Source organism: Lactuca saligna, chromosome 3 (assembly GCF_052625555.1).
Source record: "Lactuca saligna cultivar CGN05327 chromosome 3, ASM5262555v1, whole genome shotgun sequence".
NCBI classification, from domain to species: Eukaryota; Viridiplantae; Streptophyta; class Magnoliopsida; order Asterales; family Asteraceae; genus Lactuca; species Lactuca saligna.
In genome coordinates, this window is record NC_136419.1 from 123,901,835 (window position 1) to 123,919,636 (window position 17,802).

The following is a 17,802-nucleotide window of genomic DNA, read 5'->3' on the forward strand; positions in this document are numbered from 1 at the left end:
GAGCTTGAAAATTTTGTATGTTTGAAGCCAAAGTTTTCAATTTTGATAGAGAAACTCGAGTTTGAGTTTTTAGAATTCTTTTTAGACTTCAATTGTAGGTAACTTATCTATGTATCTTGTATTATTAATTATTGTTTAGTTGCATAAAATAAATAACTTTGGATCCTATTAGTTTTTGATGTTTTTTTTTTTTTTTTCCGGTTTTATTTACCTAACTCAAGAATATTCTCTAAAATTTCAATGAAATGCGGACCCAATTGCTTCTTTTGGTTTTAGAAAAAAATAATATAAACATTAAGTTTTTTATAAGTTTTCATTATTATGTTCATTTTGTATGAAACAAATATTTAAGAGCAACGATTTTTTAGTTTTCATTACAAAGAAAAAAAACTAGGACAAAAAACAAATTCGTAGAAAAATAAAAATAAACAGCTAAAACATGTTAGACTTTGAGTTGTTGAGAAACAAATCCAGGCGCATAAACCTGGAAGATGGTATATATGAATGGGGTCGTCAATAACATCTCACTTACATTACATTTTTATCCGTATAATTTTTTACATCAAAAATTAACTCCATCATAATTATTATAATGGCACCCCCAAAATCAGATGTTTTGTAGCCATTCATCTTAAGAAACAAATGATGGAACATGATTTGACCACAAACTTTTGGGTATAATAAAGAAGTGTTATATGTTGAATTCCATATTACAAAATTAAAAGAAAATTTATCATGAATCTCCGCGTTATGATCAGTAATCGTATCATACCTCGCATCCTGCTAGAAGGGAGATTAATAAGTATCGTAGAGTATGTTGTGGTTCCTCTAGAGGTCTCTACTCATATGAACCACAGGGTCGCCGCGTCCTGTATCATCTTGACCAGCTTCTTCCCTAGTAGGAAAGCGAGGTTTCGTATTTACCCCACTGTACCCCTCTTTCTCTGGAACTCCACGAAGGAGTCTCACGTATCCTTCCTCTCCCCAATCTGTTCCCCAAGAGTTCTTCGCTATCCAGTATTTGGTTCCATCAGGATCCGTATCGTATCCAACAATTACGACTGCATGTCCAGTGTTGGTTCCAGTAGGTGCAGTCATAACTCCCTGTAAATCAATTATTAGTTAATTAATTATATATAATCTATCTTTTAATTATGCTGAATAAGGTTTGAGTTACCTCTTTATACAACATAAAAGGTTCTTCACATTCAATTGAAGCTTGTACAGGCTGGTTCGCAACTGATGCCATAAGAGCCGGCTCAGAATTAAATGGCACCCGCTCATATCCATGAATTTCTACCGCAACATCGTGCTCCTGTTATATATTCATTCAAAAAGTTGAGATGAGATGATAATGATGATGATAACAAGTTTTGATTTGGGACATGCATGCATTACTCAATCTAACCTTTTTAACATTGCAAGTCTCAGCCACAGGCTTGTAAGGATAGTTTTTGGCAGTTGTTAGACCTTTATTGTTTGCAACGTACAAGAAGGCATCGTGCATTTTCCCTCCGTTACATCCGCCACAATTACAACAGTCGAGAATTTCTTTAGGTGATAATTCTATTAGTTGCTTTGTTCTGATCGCGTGTAACGATGCAATTGTATCTGCTGCTGCAAACGCATAGCAACTTCCTGCATGCATGCATGCATGTGTAATACTATATAATTACGTATATTACAAATACATATATATCCCCTTTATTGAAAGCAAAAACGTTATGTACGTGTTGCCACTTACCACATCCTCCTTGATTCACGACAGGGGTGACGACACCTTGGGCTCTCCAGTCAATAGCCGGTGGGACATCAGTGAAATTACGATACTTGAAAGGGTGAGGCCACTCGGCCTCGCTGACGATAGACTTCATTCCTGGCCGGATCTTTGGAGAAGCCTTCAATCCAGTATACTTGCTCTGAAACTCGGCCTTACCCATCCCTGCAAACTTGTTCATCTGTAACTTATATGGCTTCTTTGCCTTGTTTGTCGAGTGAACAATTTCCAGGTTTGCCTTGAACGCTTCGTACTGCTTTTTTTTGTCTTTGTCGTGCATAGCCTGCATATTGTGGTGACTCCTCCACCTTTCAAACATAGCCGACTTTCCCTCCTCTGTCTCAACCTCTTTTTCATCATATGTGAAGCCCTCAACAATCCCCCCTATACACCAAATCAATGAAAGTGAAACCAAAATTAACTTGCTCATGATCTCCATTTCGATCTTGTTGCTAGCTGCTCTTCTTGGATTCTAAATTTATTGTGAATGATGACGATGGAGAACTGACATTCTAGGAAAATAGTGAGTGGATGCCCGTGAAACAATCTCAATCAACAATAATAATTGTCATGATCGAATCATACATGTGTACTCCCGAACCCCATGAAATTAGTTACTGCATACTTGGTCAGATCTAAATATAAATCTCTTATACACACACGTGTATATACCGTAACTTTTTAATTCATAGGATAATATATACACGCGTTATAAATTAGTAAATTTGATAGGCTTTTACTTAAAGTTAACGATATATACTAAGTGAAAACCTGTGGATGTTAAATAGAATTTAAAATTTAATTATATAATAAATAATATATCATTAAGTTGAAAAACTTATATAGTATTTTTAAATAATTTTTTTAATTATAAGTATTTAATTACACAATAAATGGTAAATATATAACTACATATTTTATAAAAGTAATTATTTTATATAATGCAACATACGTTTAAATAACGACCAAAAACCCAAAACAACATCGGAATTGATTTGATACAAAACAAACAAAATATGTATGTACTGAAATTAACATAAAAAAAAATACAATACGTAATTACAAATAAATAAATTATTATGATGGACTAAATGTGCTTTGATAAAAATGAGTAAAAGATGCTACAAAGAAGTTGGTTATAAATTGCGAAAAATTTCCTTATAAACAATATTTGAAGTTTTATTTGTGAGTCTACCATCTTTATCTGAAATTAATAATTTCAATCCCTCTCTGCTTTGAACTCTAGATAATGCAACATACAATTTCCCTTGTGAAAAAACCGGATCTTTGAGAAACAAACCAACCTTCGATAACGATTGTCATTGACTCTTATTAAAAGTCATTGCAAAACATACCGCCAAAGAAAACTTTCTTCTTGTGAATTTGAAAGGAATTTTTTTTTCTGACGGAGTTAAAGACATTCTTGGAATGAAAGTCCGATTTCCAATATTAGTTCTAGACGTTATACGTGTCACGATAACACGTTTGCCCAATGATATCATCTGTAGTCTTATGTCATTACATAAGCCGTTTTTCTGATCAATATTTAGCAGTAACATTGCTGGAACACCAATTTTTAAAACTAACTTATGATTTGGTAGACTGGATACTTTAAAACCATTTAATACATCAGGTGAGTATAAATTTGCATCAAAGTGATCATGGACAAATTCGGACTGACATAGGCTATCTGAACTTAAATATTCAACCTCATCTCATGGAAACTTGTTAAGCAAACGCTCGTTTATTTCCTGAACAACTTCATTCTTTGGAGCAAGTATAGCTCTTTCTTGGAAATAATTTGTACTGCTCTACTTCTCCAAAATTGAAGAATATACAAACACAATTAATGAACCTATAGGATCATCTGGATCATTAATGAGAATATCATTCGGAATATCGATAATCGTTTTGCCGTCGTTCGGACCACTGAGTTTGCCTTCTCCTATATCCAATAATCAATTTGCGAAATCTCTTATTTTTTCTATGTCAGGTTGATCCCTTCCAACAGTTAGCCTCATGTTTTTTGTTAATCTATACACTTTACAATGTTGTCATAAATATGAAGAACTCAAAGAAGCATTAACAATGTTCTGTCTGCTGCCACCCGGAACAACATGTATAATCTGTTTGAAATCTCCTCCAAAGACAATAACTTTCCCTCCAAAAGGAATATTTTAGACGCTAGAATTTCCACACCTTAATATACCTTTCAAAGTTCGATCTAAAGCTTCAAATGCATGCTTATGGATCATAGGTGCTTCATCCCAAATTATCAAAGAGGTTTTTCTTAATAAGTTAGCCAACTCACCATCTGGATTTATTTTACAAAAAGAATCCTCTGTAAGTTCAAATGGAAGTATAGATCGAGAGTGTGATGTCCTACCACCGGGCAATAATAACGAAGCAATACAGCTTGAAGCAAAATTTAAAACAATATTACCCTCAGATCTAATTGCTGCAGATATTGTCTTCCATAGAAAAGTTTTACCCGTTCAACCATAACCATAAACGAAGAAAACACCTCATTTATTTTCTTTAACAACACACATGATGTTAAGGAAAATGTTACGTTGCTCATTTGTTAATGCAATAAAAATAGGATCAAACTCATTCTTTATAACGGGAATGTCGTAATCTAGCTCCTCAATGATAAGTCGATTGTTCAAAGAAGAAACTGATTCAACATCTGGGTAAGACATCTTTGTGAACTTTTTTAGAGTGGAATTGTTTCGAAGTAAATTTTGTTCTATTTCAAACAAAGTTAAGTTCTTAACTTCATATTCACCGAGTGATAAGTCTGCACCATAAATTATAAATTAATTACAAAATATTAAATACAATATTTAATAATATTTATAATAATTATTTAATGGGTGTTGATAAGAAAAATAAAATATTTTAAATAGAAATGAAGAAAATAAATTAAATACTTGGAGACTTCAACCATTGTCGTTGGTTATATAGAATTCCATCCGCTAAATATTCTCATGTATTTTCCCAAACAACCTCTGGGTTAGACATACTATTACACATCAACAATGTGGCAAATAAGAAGCGTAGATAAAAACCAGAACCAGAATGACTTGCTTCGTTAATTGCATCGATGTATTCCTTGTCATCATCTAATAACCTGAGTGCATAATAAGCATCTCTAAAAGAAGAATATGTTTCACCATTTACCGTGCGAATTTCATCAAATGACGTTGGACCTTTAACTTTATTTAAAAAAATCCTTAAAAAATAAGTTTCGCCAAGATTACGTGAAACCGAATGAATTCTACCAATGGCTTTTCCTACTTTCCTTCTCTTCCAAAACCTACCATTTAATACCTAAACAAACTTTGTAGGAAATTCAACATATGTAAGTTCTCGTGCTTCACTATTAATTGCATTACATTCCATCCAAGATGTGAACTTTGAAGCAACGATAGAAGGTTTGTCCAGAACATCATTGATATTATCGTCTTCGTCATATACAATTTGTTGTTGATTAGGAAGATGAAAAGGTAGTCTAACCACGGAAGGATACCTGCAATGAACATCATATTTAAAAATTCTCCATGATGCTTCACATGCAAATAAATATCTACAATCGTAATATTTAGCTATTTCATCGACCGCATCATTATTTTCACATTCATTGTTTGTTGGTACAACAACTGTAGCTCTATCAGGACCCTTGTTTATGTATTTAAACAGATACTTTATAGAAGATCCATGATTGCACCATTCAACATTAATATGTGCCTGATATCTTTTTAATAGATATTTGTTGTATGGAACAACATTTCTATTATCCAACTTAACATCCGATTTTTCTACAAAATGACCATCATTTCTTCTCCTATATAAAAGAAAACCATTTTCATACACAAACGAATGATTACAGAATTGTTTTAGAAAGTTTTTAGACCACTTTTGATCCACCATGCATGGACAATTGATATTTTCAGCTCCACATGGACCATGAATCATGAACTCATTGACAAGTGAATACAATTCTGGCTCTTCAATTTTGTCTGGTATCTCGGCAGAAATTATCGGATCGATAAATTCAACAGTGGGTAACTTGTTGTCAGAATGCATAAATAAACATATATGACTATGCGACAAACCTCTCTTTTGAAATTGAATGGTATAAACATCTGCATTATATTTGGCAAAAAAACAAAATATGATTAGACAATAAAAACATATAAAAAATATACTATAATAAGAGTAATGTTTTATCAATAATGAAAAAATATATTTTTAATTACATGCTTGAACTTTGCTGAAAATTTTATTCTCCTTTAAGTCTTTAATAAATGCATCGAGCTTGATCTTGAATAACCTACATAATATATCAGGTCCGTCTTCTGGTTGAAGTGAAGTATCCTTAAGAAACCTTTTAATCTCAGGCCATTTGGGCTTACACGTAAAGGTTATGAAAATAATCTGGATATCCAAACCATTTATATAATGACATGGCATCCAAATAGTTTTGCAACATATAGCATGCACCACCAGTAAAGGATGAAGGTAATATTACACGTTCGCCGACATTGGAGATATTAGTGGATCCTTGAGCTTTTTGGTTACGTAAATTCTCATAAGACTCACATCTACGAACATGTTGTTGCCTACGTATGTAATGTAATCTCTCAATTTCCATCATAGTATAGGCATCTACCAGAAATTGTTGAAACAATCTTTTTGAATTAAGAATGAGCGAGAACGAATGATCTCTATCTTGAATTCTAAAAGCGAAATATTCTCTCATTGTACGTTTCGCCCGCTTGTTGTTGGTCGTAAATGACACACCTCTATGAAGAATGTCAACACTGTAACCATCATCTCCATATGGAAATATCAGTGGATATTGAAGAGGAAGGTATGAATGATGCAATTCACTGATACATTGTAGAAATCTAGATTTTGTTTCAACAACAATAACCCACTTTTCAATTGAATCACAAATGTCACCAACAATTAAAGTGGCAACCTCAGAAGCAGTCGGTAGGTTATATGTTCTTCCATCTCGCTCCCTTCTCCCGCTAAGTCGTAGTTTCATATCAACTTGAGGATTTTTCTGAAAAGTATCTCTTACCATCCTATAAGATCTAACCAACACATTATTTGAATCCAACATCACCTTAATATCTTCAATAATATCACTATCAATTGAAGTTGATTGATCTTTTTCCCCACTAAAATAAATGAAATTATACATAATATTAGTAATATATATATATATATATATATATATATAAATATATGTATATATCTATATATATATATATATATGTGTGTGTGTGTATGTGTGTGTCTATATATATATATATATATATATATATATATATATATATATATATATATATATATATATATAATGAATAATTATGAATAAGAAGGTTGAAAAAATACCCAAAGCATCTTTGTCTATTTGAAATTTTGTTCTCAGTATCATAAATGTATAACTAAGAGAATTTTGGTTCCGATCCTTTTGCTGGTAAAAGGCTTCCAATAATATGATAATTTTGACCATCCAATCTAAAACTGTATGGAGCGTTTCCTCTATTGATTGAAGAATCAATTTTACCATCCATCAACGTAAAATAAAGCATTGAATTGTAACGTTTAATGTTTTTCATGAATTATTTGCTTTTAGAATCCATATTTCGAAACATTCTTTCATAACATGGGGGTGCTTTCTGTAAATCTGGAAGTTGAACTTTGCCGTAACTACAAAATAATGAATAATTTGTGTTCCCTTTTTCTTTACCTCTAATGGATTCATTTCTCCATAACTTTGCATGACATGTTTGACATACAACATTTTGATCACCATGATCCAAATATTCTGTAAAATAAAATGCGTAGAAAAAAATATCAATGAAATTTATAAGTATGTACAACCCAGTATTTGAAATGTAAAAAAAAATGTAAATGGATATTATTTTTTTATTACCATTTGAGATACCAAATATTCAATTTTCATTTATGACTTGATGTATATTTTCTACATTTTCTGTAAAATCAATCAACAGGATAGAGGATAAATGTGTCATCTTCCTTTTTAATTCATGACATTCTAGATTTAACTTGATTGATGGTGAAGAAGCAGTTATTATAGATGCATTTTTCGATGTCATATTATTTGAAAGTACATAGTACTGTCTTTTGTCTGGTAACTTGGAAGTGACATATTTATCAAAACTGATGTTATCTGAATGAAATAAATAATATATATATATATATATATATATATCCAGATTATAAAGAAAATTAATAATAGTATATTTTAAAAACAATAAATTATAACCATTTGTAATGTTAGATAACGGATTTCTAATATTTATAATTTTAGATAACGAAGTTCTAACATTTGTAAATGAATGAGAGTATTCTACGATGTATTTTAAATTCAAGGTGAATTAAATGAATTGACATTTTCAGTTTGACCAACGATGTTGGTTGGTTGATTGATCTGCAAATAACAAAAACTTATGAAAACTGAAGACATATGTATAAAACAAAGTAATAACCTGTAATCATATAATATTACAAGATAATAAAAGAATATGATAAATCATTTATTGTATATAAATGTAAAATAAGCGTAATTAATGGAATAAAAAAATTAATAGGGTTATAATTAATTATATTTTTTTAGAGATGCGGCATTGATGTACTTGGAATGTTGGATGTTGTATTCATTTTCTTCGATCTTTTATTTTCCAAATATATTTTTCTTTGTCTTCTTTTCTCTCTGGCTTGCAAGTGGTACATGTTATTACTGTTTTCTGCATAAGAGATAATATGACAGGATATGAAATCTATAATTACGTAAATAATATGTTTATATAATAATAATGAATAAATAAACATACCTTTGTAAGCATCGGTTACCAATTTCGAAGAATATTGACTTGCACCGGACGAAGAATTTGACAATTTATCTATTTTTTAAACTCATAAATGTGTATGCTATTAAAATAAATATTATGTGAATTAAAAAATAATAAATAACAATAATATAAATTATATACGAAAAAAATTACCTATGTAAATCGAGGTTTTAACAGTTGTAGTTGTTGAGGCAAGATTTGTTGATGTAGTACCCAAATTAATATTTTTTGTATAATTTAAATAGAAACAATTTAGTTTTATAGTCTTTTTAGAAGAAAGTGAATGCATTGTATGTCTGCAACCTTAATAGTTAAGATAAATAAAATTAGTTTATTGATGTGTACAAAAGTACCCACTATTTTTAATATTTATAACCTAACAAACTTAGACTAACTATGCACTTATAGGCAGTGTACCTAGTCAGATTACAGTATAGCTTAGGTAAGTTGGGTGACGATCACAGGGAACGGTGGTGAATTAATTTAGAATACTTGATTATAGGTTACAGGACACACGAAAGGACTAAAGAAAGGGTTATTGAATCTCAAACGAACAATTAATTAACAACTCTCGATAAACTAACATGAAAGCAAATCTCTTCAGGTACTTTGGTTTAGATAAATTACACCTTAAACACATAGACAAATGCATACCAAAAATCGTTTATTCATGTTCACCGATTCCTAAAACAATTAGATTCACGTTCACTATAACTAATCCTTTAGCAAACAAGTCAATTCAAACAGTGATCAGTTGATTAAACTAACATGCTTCCTAGTGTTCAGCTCGTATCAAGCAAGACTTGTAAATATAGTTAATCAAATTGGTTGTTCAATTAACCTCTTGTTGATGGTCATCAAACAAGGCTCACACATTAACTTACTTATTTCCAATTTAATCCTAGTTTCACATTCGTTATTCCTAGACTTATAATCTTGATAGTTATCAAAATCATAAGATGTCACACCCCAGAACCAAGAATGGCGGAAACATTCTGGGGCGGAGGACGTCATGTAGAGTATCACAACACAGTAATTGTAAATAAGCAAACAACATCATCCATTGCATTAAATATAAACATTTTAATACAAGTGTGTTCCGTACAGTTTTAGACACCAAAAATATAATGTATATCAAAATAGTATGATGAGACTTGAATGCGCTCCATCTTCTCAAAAGCTAGCATCGGTACCTGTCTACTGATGACCTGAGAATACAAGTTATTTTGAAAGAGTTTGATCAGCATTAAGCTGGTGAGTTCATAAGTATTTTAGTGTCGTGGTTCGTTTATTAAAAACGTTTTGAACCTGTTGCAAGTATGAGTTGTAAATGTATGTAAGTGTTTGTAAATGTTTGAATCTCTCAGAAAAACCTATATTTTCTGTTTAAAGTATAAAAGTAGCCCCTTTTACCAAGGCTTAATAGTTTGTATGCTCGTTTGATGTAAAAGTGTGAAATTTCCCAGTGTAACTATCATTTAACAAAATATAGTTTGTACATTTAAGTTTAGGTGAGGCTATCACCAAAAATGCAATGGGTAAATTCTTGTAGTACGGTAGTTTCGTTTTATATGAACTACTGTGGTACTAACTTCCTTAAACCGGGTTTTTATTAAGGTATCGTGTGATAAGTTGCACCATACTATTGACTGGTAACATCGACAACGTATAGTCGAAAAATAGGTTATGACGTTTGGCACCCGTAGACCTGCCGGTCCCACTGTAGCTAACAGAAAGGTGTAGGATAGTCAATCCAGTATAGATCTATACGCAAACTCAACGCTCTCCCTCCAAGAGACTCTGGCTACAACCCGGGTCATGACAATTAAGACATGAACCCATACAATGGATCACAATTGTTAAAGTATTCGTGTGTTTGTAATAAAATATTACTTGTTCTAGTATCGTTGTATATGTTCTCTTAGTAATGAATATTGACTCATGAATGAACTGACTCGTTGATCTAGAAATCGTAGTAGTATGATCTCGTGTTACCCCGATGGTAACTTACTAATGATGTGTTTGATAAGCATGTATATGGAAGTACCTTTATGTCTATACACGTATATACGACATATAACTAATATTGAAACAACCCTCGGATAGTCACCCGAAATTCCACCAGACCACATCCAAATCGAGGAAAAGGAAATAGGATAGGTGGCTTTCCTAAGCCCTTTAAACATTATTTATACAACTATACATATATAGGCATGCAAATTTATAAGTAGTAAAACCAATTTTACAATAAAGCATTTGATAAATAAAAGAGTTTGTAAAACATTTTGGAGTAAAACCGTTTGAACAGTGATAAAATCATTGGTTTCTTAGTTATTAATCACATGTGATTAACGCCGTCACATGTGACTGAAACAATAACTATAAGTGTTTAACTTGTATTCCCCCCCATAAAGCATTTAAAAGTATTTCGAATAATTAAAACAGTTGATTAAGGGGTATGAACTCACTTGGAAATTCGAAGATAGCGAGCTCGAAAACCGGGCAGAGTTTCGTCTCGCGAAATGGATTTTTCTCGGGATTCTCGGGAATCTCGAGAGTAAAATCGACCCTCGGGACTTGAGCAAAAAGACCAGAGCTTCGGGTTTGAACGGGCACGGAAATCGAGGCAAGATCGGGAGAGAAAGAGAGGAAATGAACAACATTTTCGGAAAGGCTCGCATCCATTTTATAGGGTTGCTGAACCGCCTCCGAACGTGGGGCGTACGGGCGTACGCAGCGCGTACCCGTGCGTCATCGCTTACGCACTTCGGACGGGACAGGTTCCTGGGTTCGCGGGTCGGATGGGATGGGTCGGTAGCTTCGCATAGGGCGACGTGGTCGATCCGAGACCCTTCATTCGAGTACGCGGGGCGTTCAGGCGTACGCGGCGCCCTAGGCTGACTCCTCCCTCGGATAATACCGAACTTTTAATAAAATTTATATTTAAATTATTTATCAAACTTCAAAAATTCATATCTCTTTCATACGAACTCCGTTTTCGACGTTCTTTATATCCCCGCGAAGGTGAGACTATGATCTACAACTTTCGTTTAGATTCCGTTGGCAAATTCCAAAATTATTTTTATTATTGTTTTTATTATTTAATACCAATCCATCGTTTGTAAGGAATTTCTTTGAAAACTCATAACTTCGCTATCTGAAGTCGGATTTGGGCGATCTTTTTACGTACGATCATGGTTCAAAGACATTAAATCATAGAAAGAAATTAAGTAGAACTTATTTATACATTTTATTACTCATAAGTGGTTACAATACTTGACCTATTAGGTCATTACAAAGAGTTGAAATATCGGGTTGTCACATCATCCCCCCGTTAGAGGGAATTTCGTCCCGAAATTCAAAGTAAGGGAACACTCGTGGATTAGGGAAACAGATGTGGGTACTTGCGTTGCATCTGATCTTTGCGTTCCCATGTGAATTCAGGTCCCCACTTAGCGTTCCAACGAACCTTCACGATGGGTATGCGACTTTGTTTTGTTTTCTTGACCTCACGGTCCATGATTTCCACTGGTTCCTCCACAAAATTGAGGCTCTCGTTGATCTCGATTTCGTCGAGTGGAATTACTAGAGTCTCGTCGGATATACACTTTTTCAAGTTAGATACGTGGAATGTAGAATGTACGTTACGAAGTACGCCTGGTAGATTGAGTTTGTAAGCTACAGGGCCGACTCTTGCAAGAATCTCGAAAGGCCCTATGTACCTTGGATTTAGCTTCCCACGCTTGCCGAAGCATATCAAGCCCTTCCAGGGTGAGACCTTGAGAAGGACTCGGTCTCCCACCTGAAATTCCAAAGGTTTCCTTCGTTTATCTGCGTAGCTCTTCTGTCGGTCTCTAGAGGCTTTCAATCGTTCACGGATTTGAACGATTTTCTCTGTCGTTTCCCGGATGATTTCCGGACCGGTAAGAGTAACGTCGGAAGCTTGCCCCTTTGCTAGTTGGGTATCACCAACCTCAGCCCAGCACAGAGGGGATCTGCACTTTCGGCCGTAGAGGGCTTCAAATGGAGCAGCCTTGATGCTCGTGTGATAACTGTTATTATAGGAAAACTCGACAAGGGGTAAATGAGTATCCCAAGCCTTCCCAAAGACAATCACGCAGGCTCGCAACATATCTTCCAGAGTTTGGATGGTTCTCTCACTCTGTCCGTCGGTCTGAGGATGGTAGGCTGTACTCATGTCTAGCTTTGTTCCCAGGGAATGTTGTAGTGATTGCCAAAATCTTGAGGTAAACCTACTATCTCTATCGGAGATAATAGATATAGGCACACCATGTAGCCGTACGATTTCCCTAATGTATGTCCTGGTCAGTTTCTCCATCTTGTCGGTTTCTTTGATAGGTAGGAAGTGTGCAGACTTGGTCAATCTATCGACGATGACCCATATGGTGTCAAGTCCACCCGTTGTCTTGGGCAACTTGGTTATGAAATCCATAGTGATCCGCTCCCACTTCCATTCCGGGATCTCGGGTTGTTGCAATAAACCAGAGGGTTTCTGATACTCGACTTTAACCTTTGCGCAAGTAAGGCATTTACTCACGAAGGTAGCAATCTCTGCTTTCATATTAGGCCACCAGTATAGCTTTTTAAGATCCAGATACATCTTATCTGAACCTGGGTGGACGGAATACCGAGTGTTGTGCGCCTCGGTCATGACCAAGTCTCGGAAACCACCGTGTTTCGGTGTCCAGATCCGATCCATGAAATATAAGGTTCCGTCACCCTTGGCTTCTAGATTCTTGGCCATTCCTCTGAGGGATTCACTCGTCACATTTTCAGGTTTCATGGCTTCGAGTTGGGCCGTCTGAATTTGTTTAGACAAGTGTGAATGGATGGTTATTGACAATGACTTGATTTTTCGACCATAATATTCCTTCCGACTCAGGGCATCTGCTACTACGTTGGCTTTACCCGGATGATAACGAATATCGCATTCGTAATCACTGAGTAGCTCGACCCACCTTCGTTGTCTCATATTGAGCTCCTTTTGATCGAAAATGTGTTGTAAACTCTTGTGGTCGGTAAAGATAGTGCTCTTCGTTCCATACAAGTAATGTCTCCAGATTTTCAGAGAAAACACCACTGCTCCTAGTTCAAGGTCATGGGTCGTGTAGTTAACCTCGTGTGTCTTCAACTGTCTCGAGGCATAGGCGATGACCTTACCTCGCTGCATCAGGACACATCCGAGCCCTTGATTCGATGCATCGCAATAGACTACGAAGTCTTCTATTCCTTCGGGAAGGGATAGTATTGGTGCGGTGCACAAGGCTCGTTTGAGTGCTTGGAACGCTTCTTCTTGTTTCTCTTCCCAGTCAAAGGTCATGCCTTTCTGGGTCAGGGTTGTAAGAGGTTTCACTATTCGGGAGAAGTTTTGAATGAATCTGCGGTAGTAGCCAGCAAGACCTAGAAATTGACGAATTTATGTCGGTGTCTTAGGTGCTGACCAGTTCTCAATAGCTCTAATTTTGGATGGGTCTACGTGGATTCCTTTTTCGCTCACCACGTGTCCTAAGAATTCGACCCTCCGAATCCAAAATTCACATTTCGAGAACTTCGCATAAAGCTTCTCTTTTCGTAATGTCTCTAGAACTTGTCGCAGGTGATCACCATGCTCTTTCTTACTTCTGGAGTAGATCAGGATGTCATCAATGAAAACGATGACGAACTGATCCAAATAAGGCCGGCGTACTCTATTCATCAGATCCATGAAGACTGCTGGCGCGTTGGTCAATCCGAATGGCATCACCACGAACTCGGTGTGTCCGTAACGGGTTCAGAAGGCTGTCTTTGGAACATCCTCCTCTAGTACTCGTAACTGGTGATATCCGGACCTCAGATCAATCTTGGAAAAATAGTTCGCCCCTTGCAGTTGGTCGAATAGGTCGTCTATGCAAGGCAGCGGGTAACGATTCTTGACCGTCAGTTTGTTGAGTTCTCTGTAGTCAATACACATGCGGAATGATCCGTCTTTCTTCTTAACGAACAAGACCGGTGCTCCCCAAGGTGAGAAACTTGGTCTTATAAAGCCTTTGCTGAGCAGTTCGTTAAGTTGACCAAAGAGTTCCTGCATCTCAGCTGGTGCTAAACGGTAGGGCGACTTGGCTACTGGAGTAGCTCCTGGGACCAAGTCGATTCTGAACTCGACCTGTCGTTGCGGAGGTAACCCGGGTAGTTCTTCTGAAAAAATGTCGGGAAAGTCGTTCACTACCGGGATGTTCTTTAGTTCTTTCGTTTCAAGGCTTGTGTCGATGACGTGAGCAAGGAATGCATGGTATTCTTTGCGCAGATATTTCTGTGCTTGAATACTTGATATAATGCGAAGACTCGTACCAGGTTTGTCGCCGTAGACTATAAGAGTTTCATTTGACGGGAGGTTTAGACGGACTGCTTTCTCATAGCACATGATGTCGGCGCGATGAAGGCTTAACCAATCCATGCCAATGATAACGTCGAAACTTTTTATTGAGACTGGCATGAGGTCGATTGGGAATGAATGGTTATCTAAAGTTAGGGTACAACCTAGGTATATGCTACTCGTACTTTCGGTTTTTCCATTAGCCATTTCCACTGTGAATAGTTCTTTGAGTGCGTGTGGTGGTTGAGCAAGCATGCGAGTAAATTTATGGTTTACGAAGCTTCGCTCCGCTCCACTATCGAATAGAATGCATGCATAGGAGTCATCGAGGAGGAACGTACCAGTCACTACTGTCGGGTCAGCTACTGCCTCTCCATGGCCTATCGCTAGTACCCTCCCTGTTCCGCCAGTATTTTTCGTCTTGGGGCAGTCCCTTTTATAGTGGCCTGTTTCGCCACATCCATAGCATGTCGGGCTCACGCCAGAGCCGGGGACTTGGGCGATCGGTGTCACCTGAGATTTACAAAAACGGACTGTGTGTCCTCTCCTGTGGCAGTTAGAGCACTGCATTTCCTGGCAGGGGCCATTGTGGTGGTAGTTGCATTTGTTGCACTTGGGCGATCTTCCAGCATACCCACCCACCGGAGTAGTTGTAGCAGCAGGGGTTATTGTGGCATGTATCGCCACAATTTGCTGCTTCCTGGCCACCTGTTGCTTCTTCTTTTCATCCCAGTATTTCCGTTTCGTATCAGCGGGTTTGGAGAGTTCCAGGATGGCTAGGGTGGTTGTGATTTCAGGGGTTTTGACTCCGTGGTCAATGAGTCATTGTGCCAACCGTTTGGCACTGTCGAAGGTAGCGGGGTTTGATGCTAGGACATTCCCCTGATACGGAGGTACAAGCCCCCATATGTACCTTTCGATCTTTTTCCCCTCAGTGGGAACCATGTTGGGGCAGAGGGCCACCAGTTCACTGAATCCTGCGGTGTAAGCAACAATATTGGTGCCCTTCATGGTCAGGCTCCACAGTTCCTGCTCTAGTTTCTGGATCTCGCCCCTCGGGCAATATTCCTCAATCATGAGGTCTTTCATCGTTTCCCATCCTATGTCGTTGGCTACGACAAGAGTTAGAGATTTAACGTGGCCGTTCCACCACGTTAGGGCCTTTCCTTCAAAAGTGCATGCGGCGTATTTCACTTTGCTCGCAGCAGGGCATGAACATATTTCGAAGACTGCTTCAGTCTTCTCGAACCATTGCGAGAGAGCAATGACTCCGCCGGTCCCATGAAAGGACTTCGGCTTGCAGTTGGTGAAATCCTTGTAAGAGCACTCTCTCGAGCGCACAGGGGTTTCAACTGGAATTGATTCCATCGGGGTTCCACCTCTGCTGGCATCAGAAGAGTGATACTGAGCCATGGCAGGTGCCACTGCTGCAGTTACGGCAGCATTTAGGGCTGCAGTATCGATGACCGGAGGCGGTGGAGGTGGTGGTGCAGGATTATTCCTGGGAGATTTGCGAGGAGGCATCCTTCAGCTATAAGTTTATAAAGGTAAGAAAATGGTAAGAATCAATTTGTAAGCAACGTGAGAGTGATACATGGACTAAATAACCATAGCCCAACAGTTGTATGAGTGTTTGAAATCACAACAAAAAAAATGTTAGTAGGAAAAACACAAATGTATAGATTTTTCCCACAATTTAGATAGATTTCAATAATACTGGTATTACTGATGTAATGAGTTTAATGAAAATTGACCTAACAGTAGGTCTTACATCATACCACATAGAAAAGTTTGACAGTTCTTAGATTTCTACCTAGAGTACTGAGAGTTAGGAATATTTTACATACAAGTGCTACTTAGAGCATATTTGTTAAAGGCAAATCTTTAACCCAAAAGATAATGATGTACTAGACATCATCTAACGGCGACGAATATTCCTTAGGAGGACCCTAAGGTCTCTCATTTGACGGTCCATCTCTTGAAGGTGTTGTTCATGAGCACCTTGGCGAGTTCGGAGTTCCATGACTTCAGCTTGAGAGGCAACCAGATGTTGCTGTAGGGTTCCATTGGTTCTCCAGGTCCGTTCCATGTCTTCTTCAAGACGGCGGATGCGGACTGTGTTGACACCTGAGTTGGCATCAATTTCCATGACTCGGTCGATGGCTGCTCTACCTTGCTCGACATTACGAGCTATCCTGCGGATAATGACAGGCAGGGCTCGGTCAGCAGAGCCACCATTGCTGACGTTGTGAAAGCTTCGGTCCCCAAAGTATGGTAAGGGTTGACCCTGTTCTTCACTCCAACGGTTCAAGTGGTTTGCCCATAGGGGAGTAGGATCTGGAAAAGCTGGTCGAGGGTTGTTGTCCAGGGGTTGACCTACGAGTGATAGGTTGTTGACTTCAGGCTCAGAGTCTGATCTATCTGAGAAGCCTTCAGCTTGATGATCATCCAACGGAATTTGGTGTTCATCGTCAGACTCTGCTTCGAGCCTTCCCATGTTGCCTTCATTTGGAAAGTACGGGTTGTCGTGACGGAATCCAGCCATTTAAATCTACGTGAGAAGAGAGGTATAAAGATATAGTATGTATGTAGTTAATAGCACAAAATACGCCTATAGTATTTTAAGTTTAAGTTCCACCGATCTTTTTGTGGCATTGTTGGTAAGTTTTTAGACTTGTTAACACATCACAACTATTCTAGGGGATATGCTAATCACTCCTCGGACCAGCATAGTTGATCAGGCTATGCCATTCCCAGGA

The 17,802-nt window shown here is 37.1% G+C and overlaps 2 protein-coding genes across 2 annotated transcripts; both read right to left on the reverse strand.

The window, feature by feature from the left end:
- Positions 1-473: 473 nt before the first annotated feature.
- LOC145033927 (vignain-like) lies at positions 474-2,225 on the reverse strand. Its single transcript, XM_078982405.1, has 4 exons — positions 1,745-2,225; positions 1,409-1,638; positions 1,178-1,315; positions 474-1,104 (listed from the first exon to the last, which is right to left on the reverse strand). Exons 1-4 carry the CDS (start codon positions 2,214-2,216, stop codon positions 829-831), a joined length of 1,116 nt encoding a protein of 371 aa, XP_078838531.1. The 5' UTR covers positions 2,217-2,225; the 3' UTR covers positions 474-828.
- Positions 2,226-3,588: 1,363 nt separating this feature from the next.
- Positions 3,589-6,872, reverse strand: LOC145035942 (uncharacterized). The gene is made up of 7 exons (XM_078984439.1): positions 6,312-6,872; positions 6,040-6,217; positions 5,176-5,925; positions 4,849-4,995; positions 4,350-4,577; positions 3,987-4,235; positions 3,589-3,722 (listed from the first exon to the last, which is right to left on the reverse strand). The coding sequence occupies exons 1-7, from the start codon at positions 6,870-6,872 to the stop codon at positions 3,589-3,591; spliced, it is 2,247 nt and encodes a 748-aa protein (XP_078840565.1).
- Between the last annotated feature and the right edge of the window lie 10,930 nt (positions 6,873-17,802).

Excerpts from the sequence above, each read along its gene's own strand:
- LOC145033927 (XM_078982405.1), bottom strand. The coding sequence starts at position 2,216 with ATGGAGATCATGAGCAAGTTAATTTTGGTTTCACTTTCATTGATTTGG. Across the intron at positions 1,316-1,408 it reads AGACTTGCAATGTTAAAAAG|GAGCACGATGTTGCGGTAGA; the intron begins GTTAGATTGAGT and ends AATATATAACAG. Across the intron at positions 1,105-1,177 it reads CTTTTATGTTGTATAAAGAG|GGAGTTATGACTGCACCTAC; the intron begins GTAACTCAAACC and ends ATTGATTTACAG.
- LOC145035942 (XM_078984439.1), bottom strand. The coding sequence starts at position 6,872 with ATGGTAAGAGATACTTTTCAGAAAAATCCTCAAGTTGATATGAAACTA. Across the intron at positions 6,218-6,311 it reads TCTCCAATGTCGGCGAACGT|ATTATTTTCATAACCTTTAC; the intron begins GTAATATTACCT and ends TTGGATATCCAG. Across the intron at positions 4,996-5,175 it reads GTTCACATCTTGGATGGAAT|TTAAAGGTCCAACGTCATTT; the intron begins GTAATGCAATTA and ends TTTTAAATAAAG.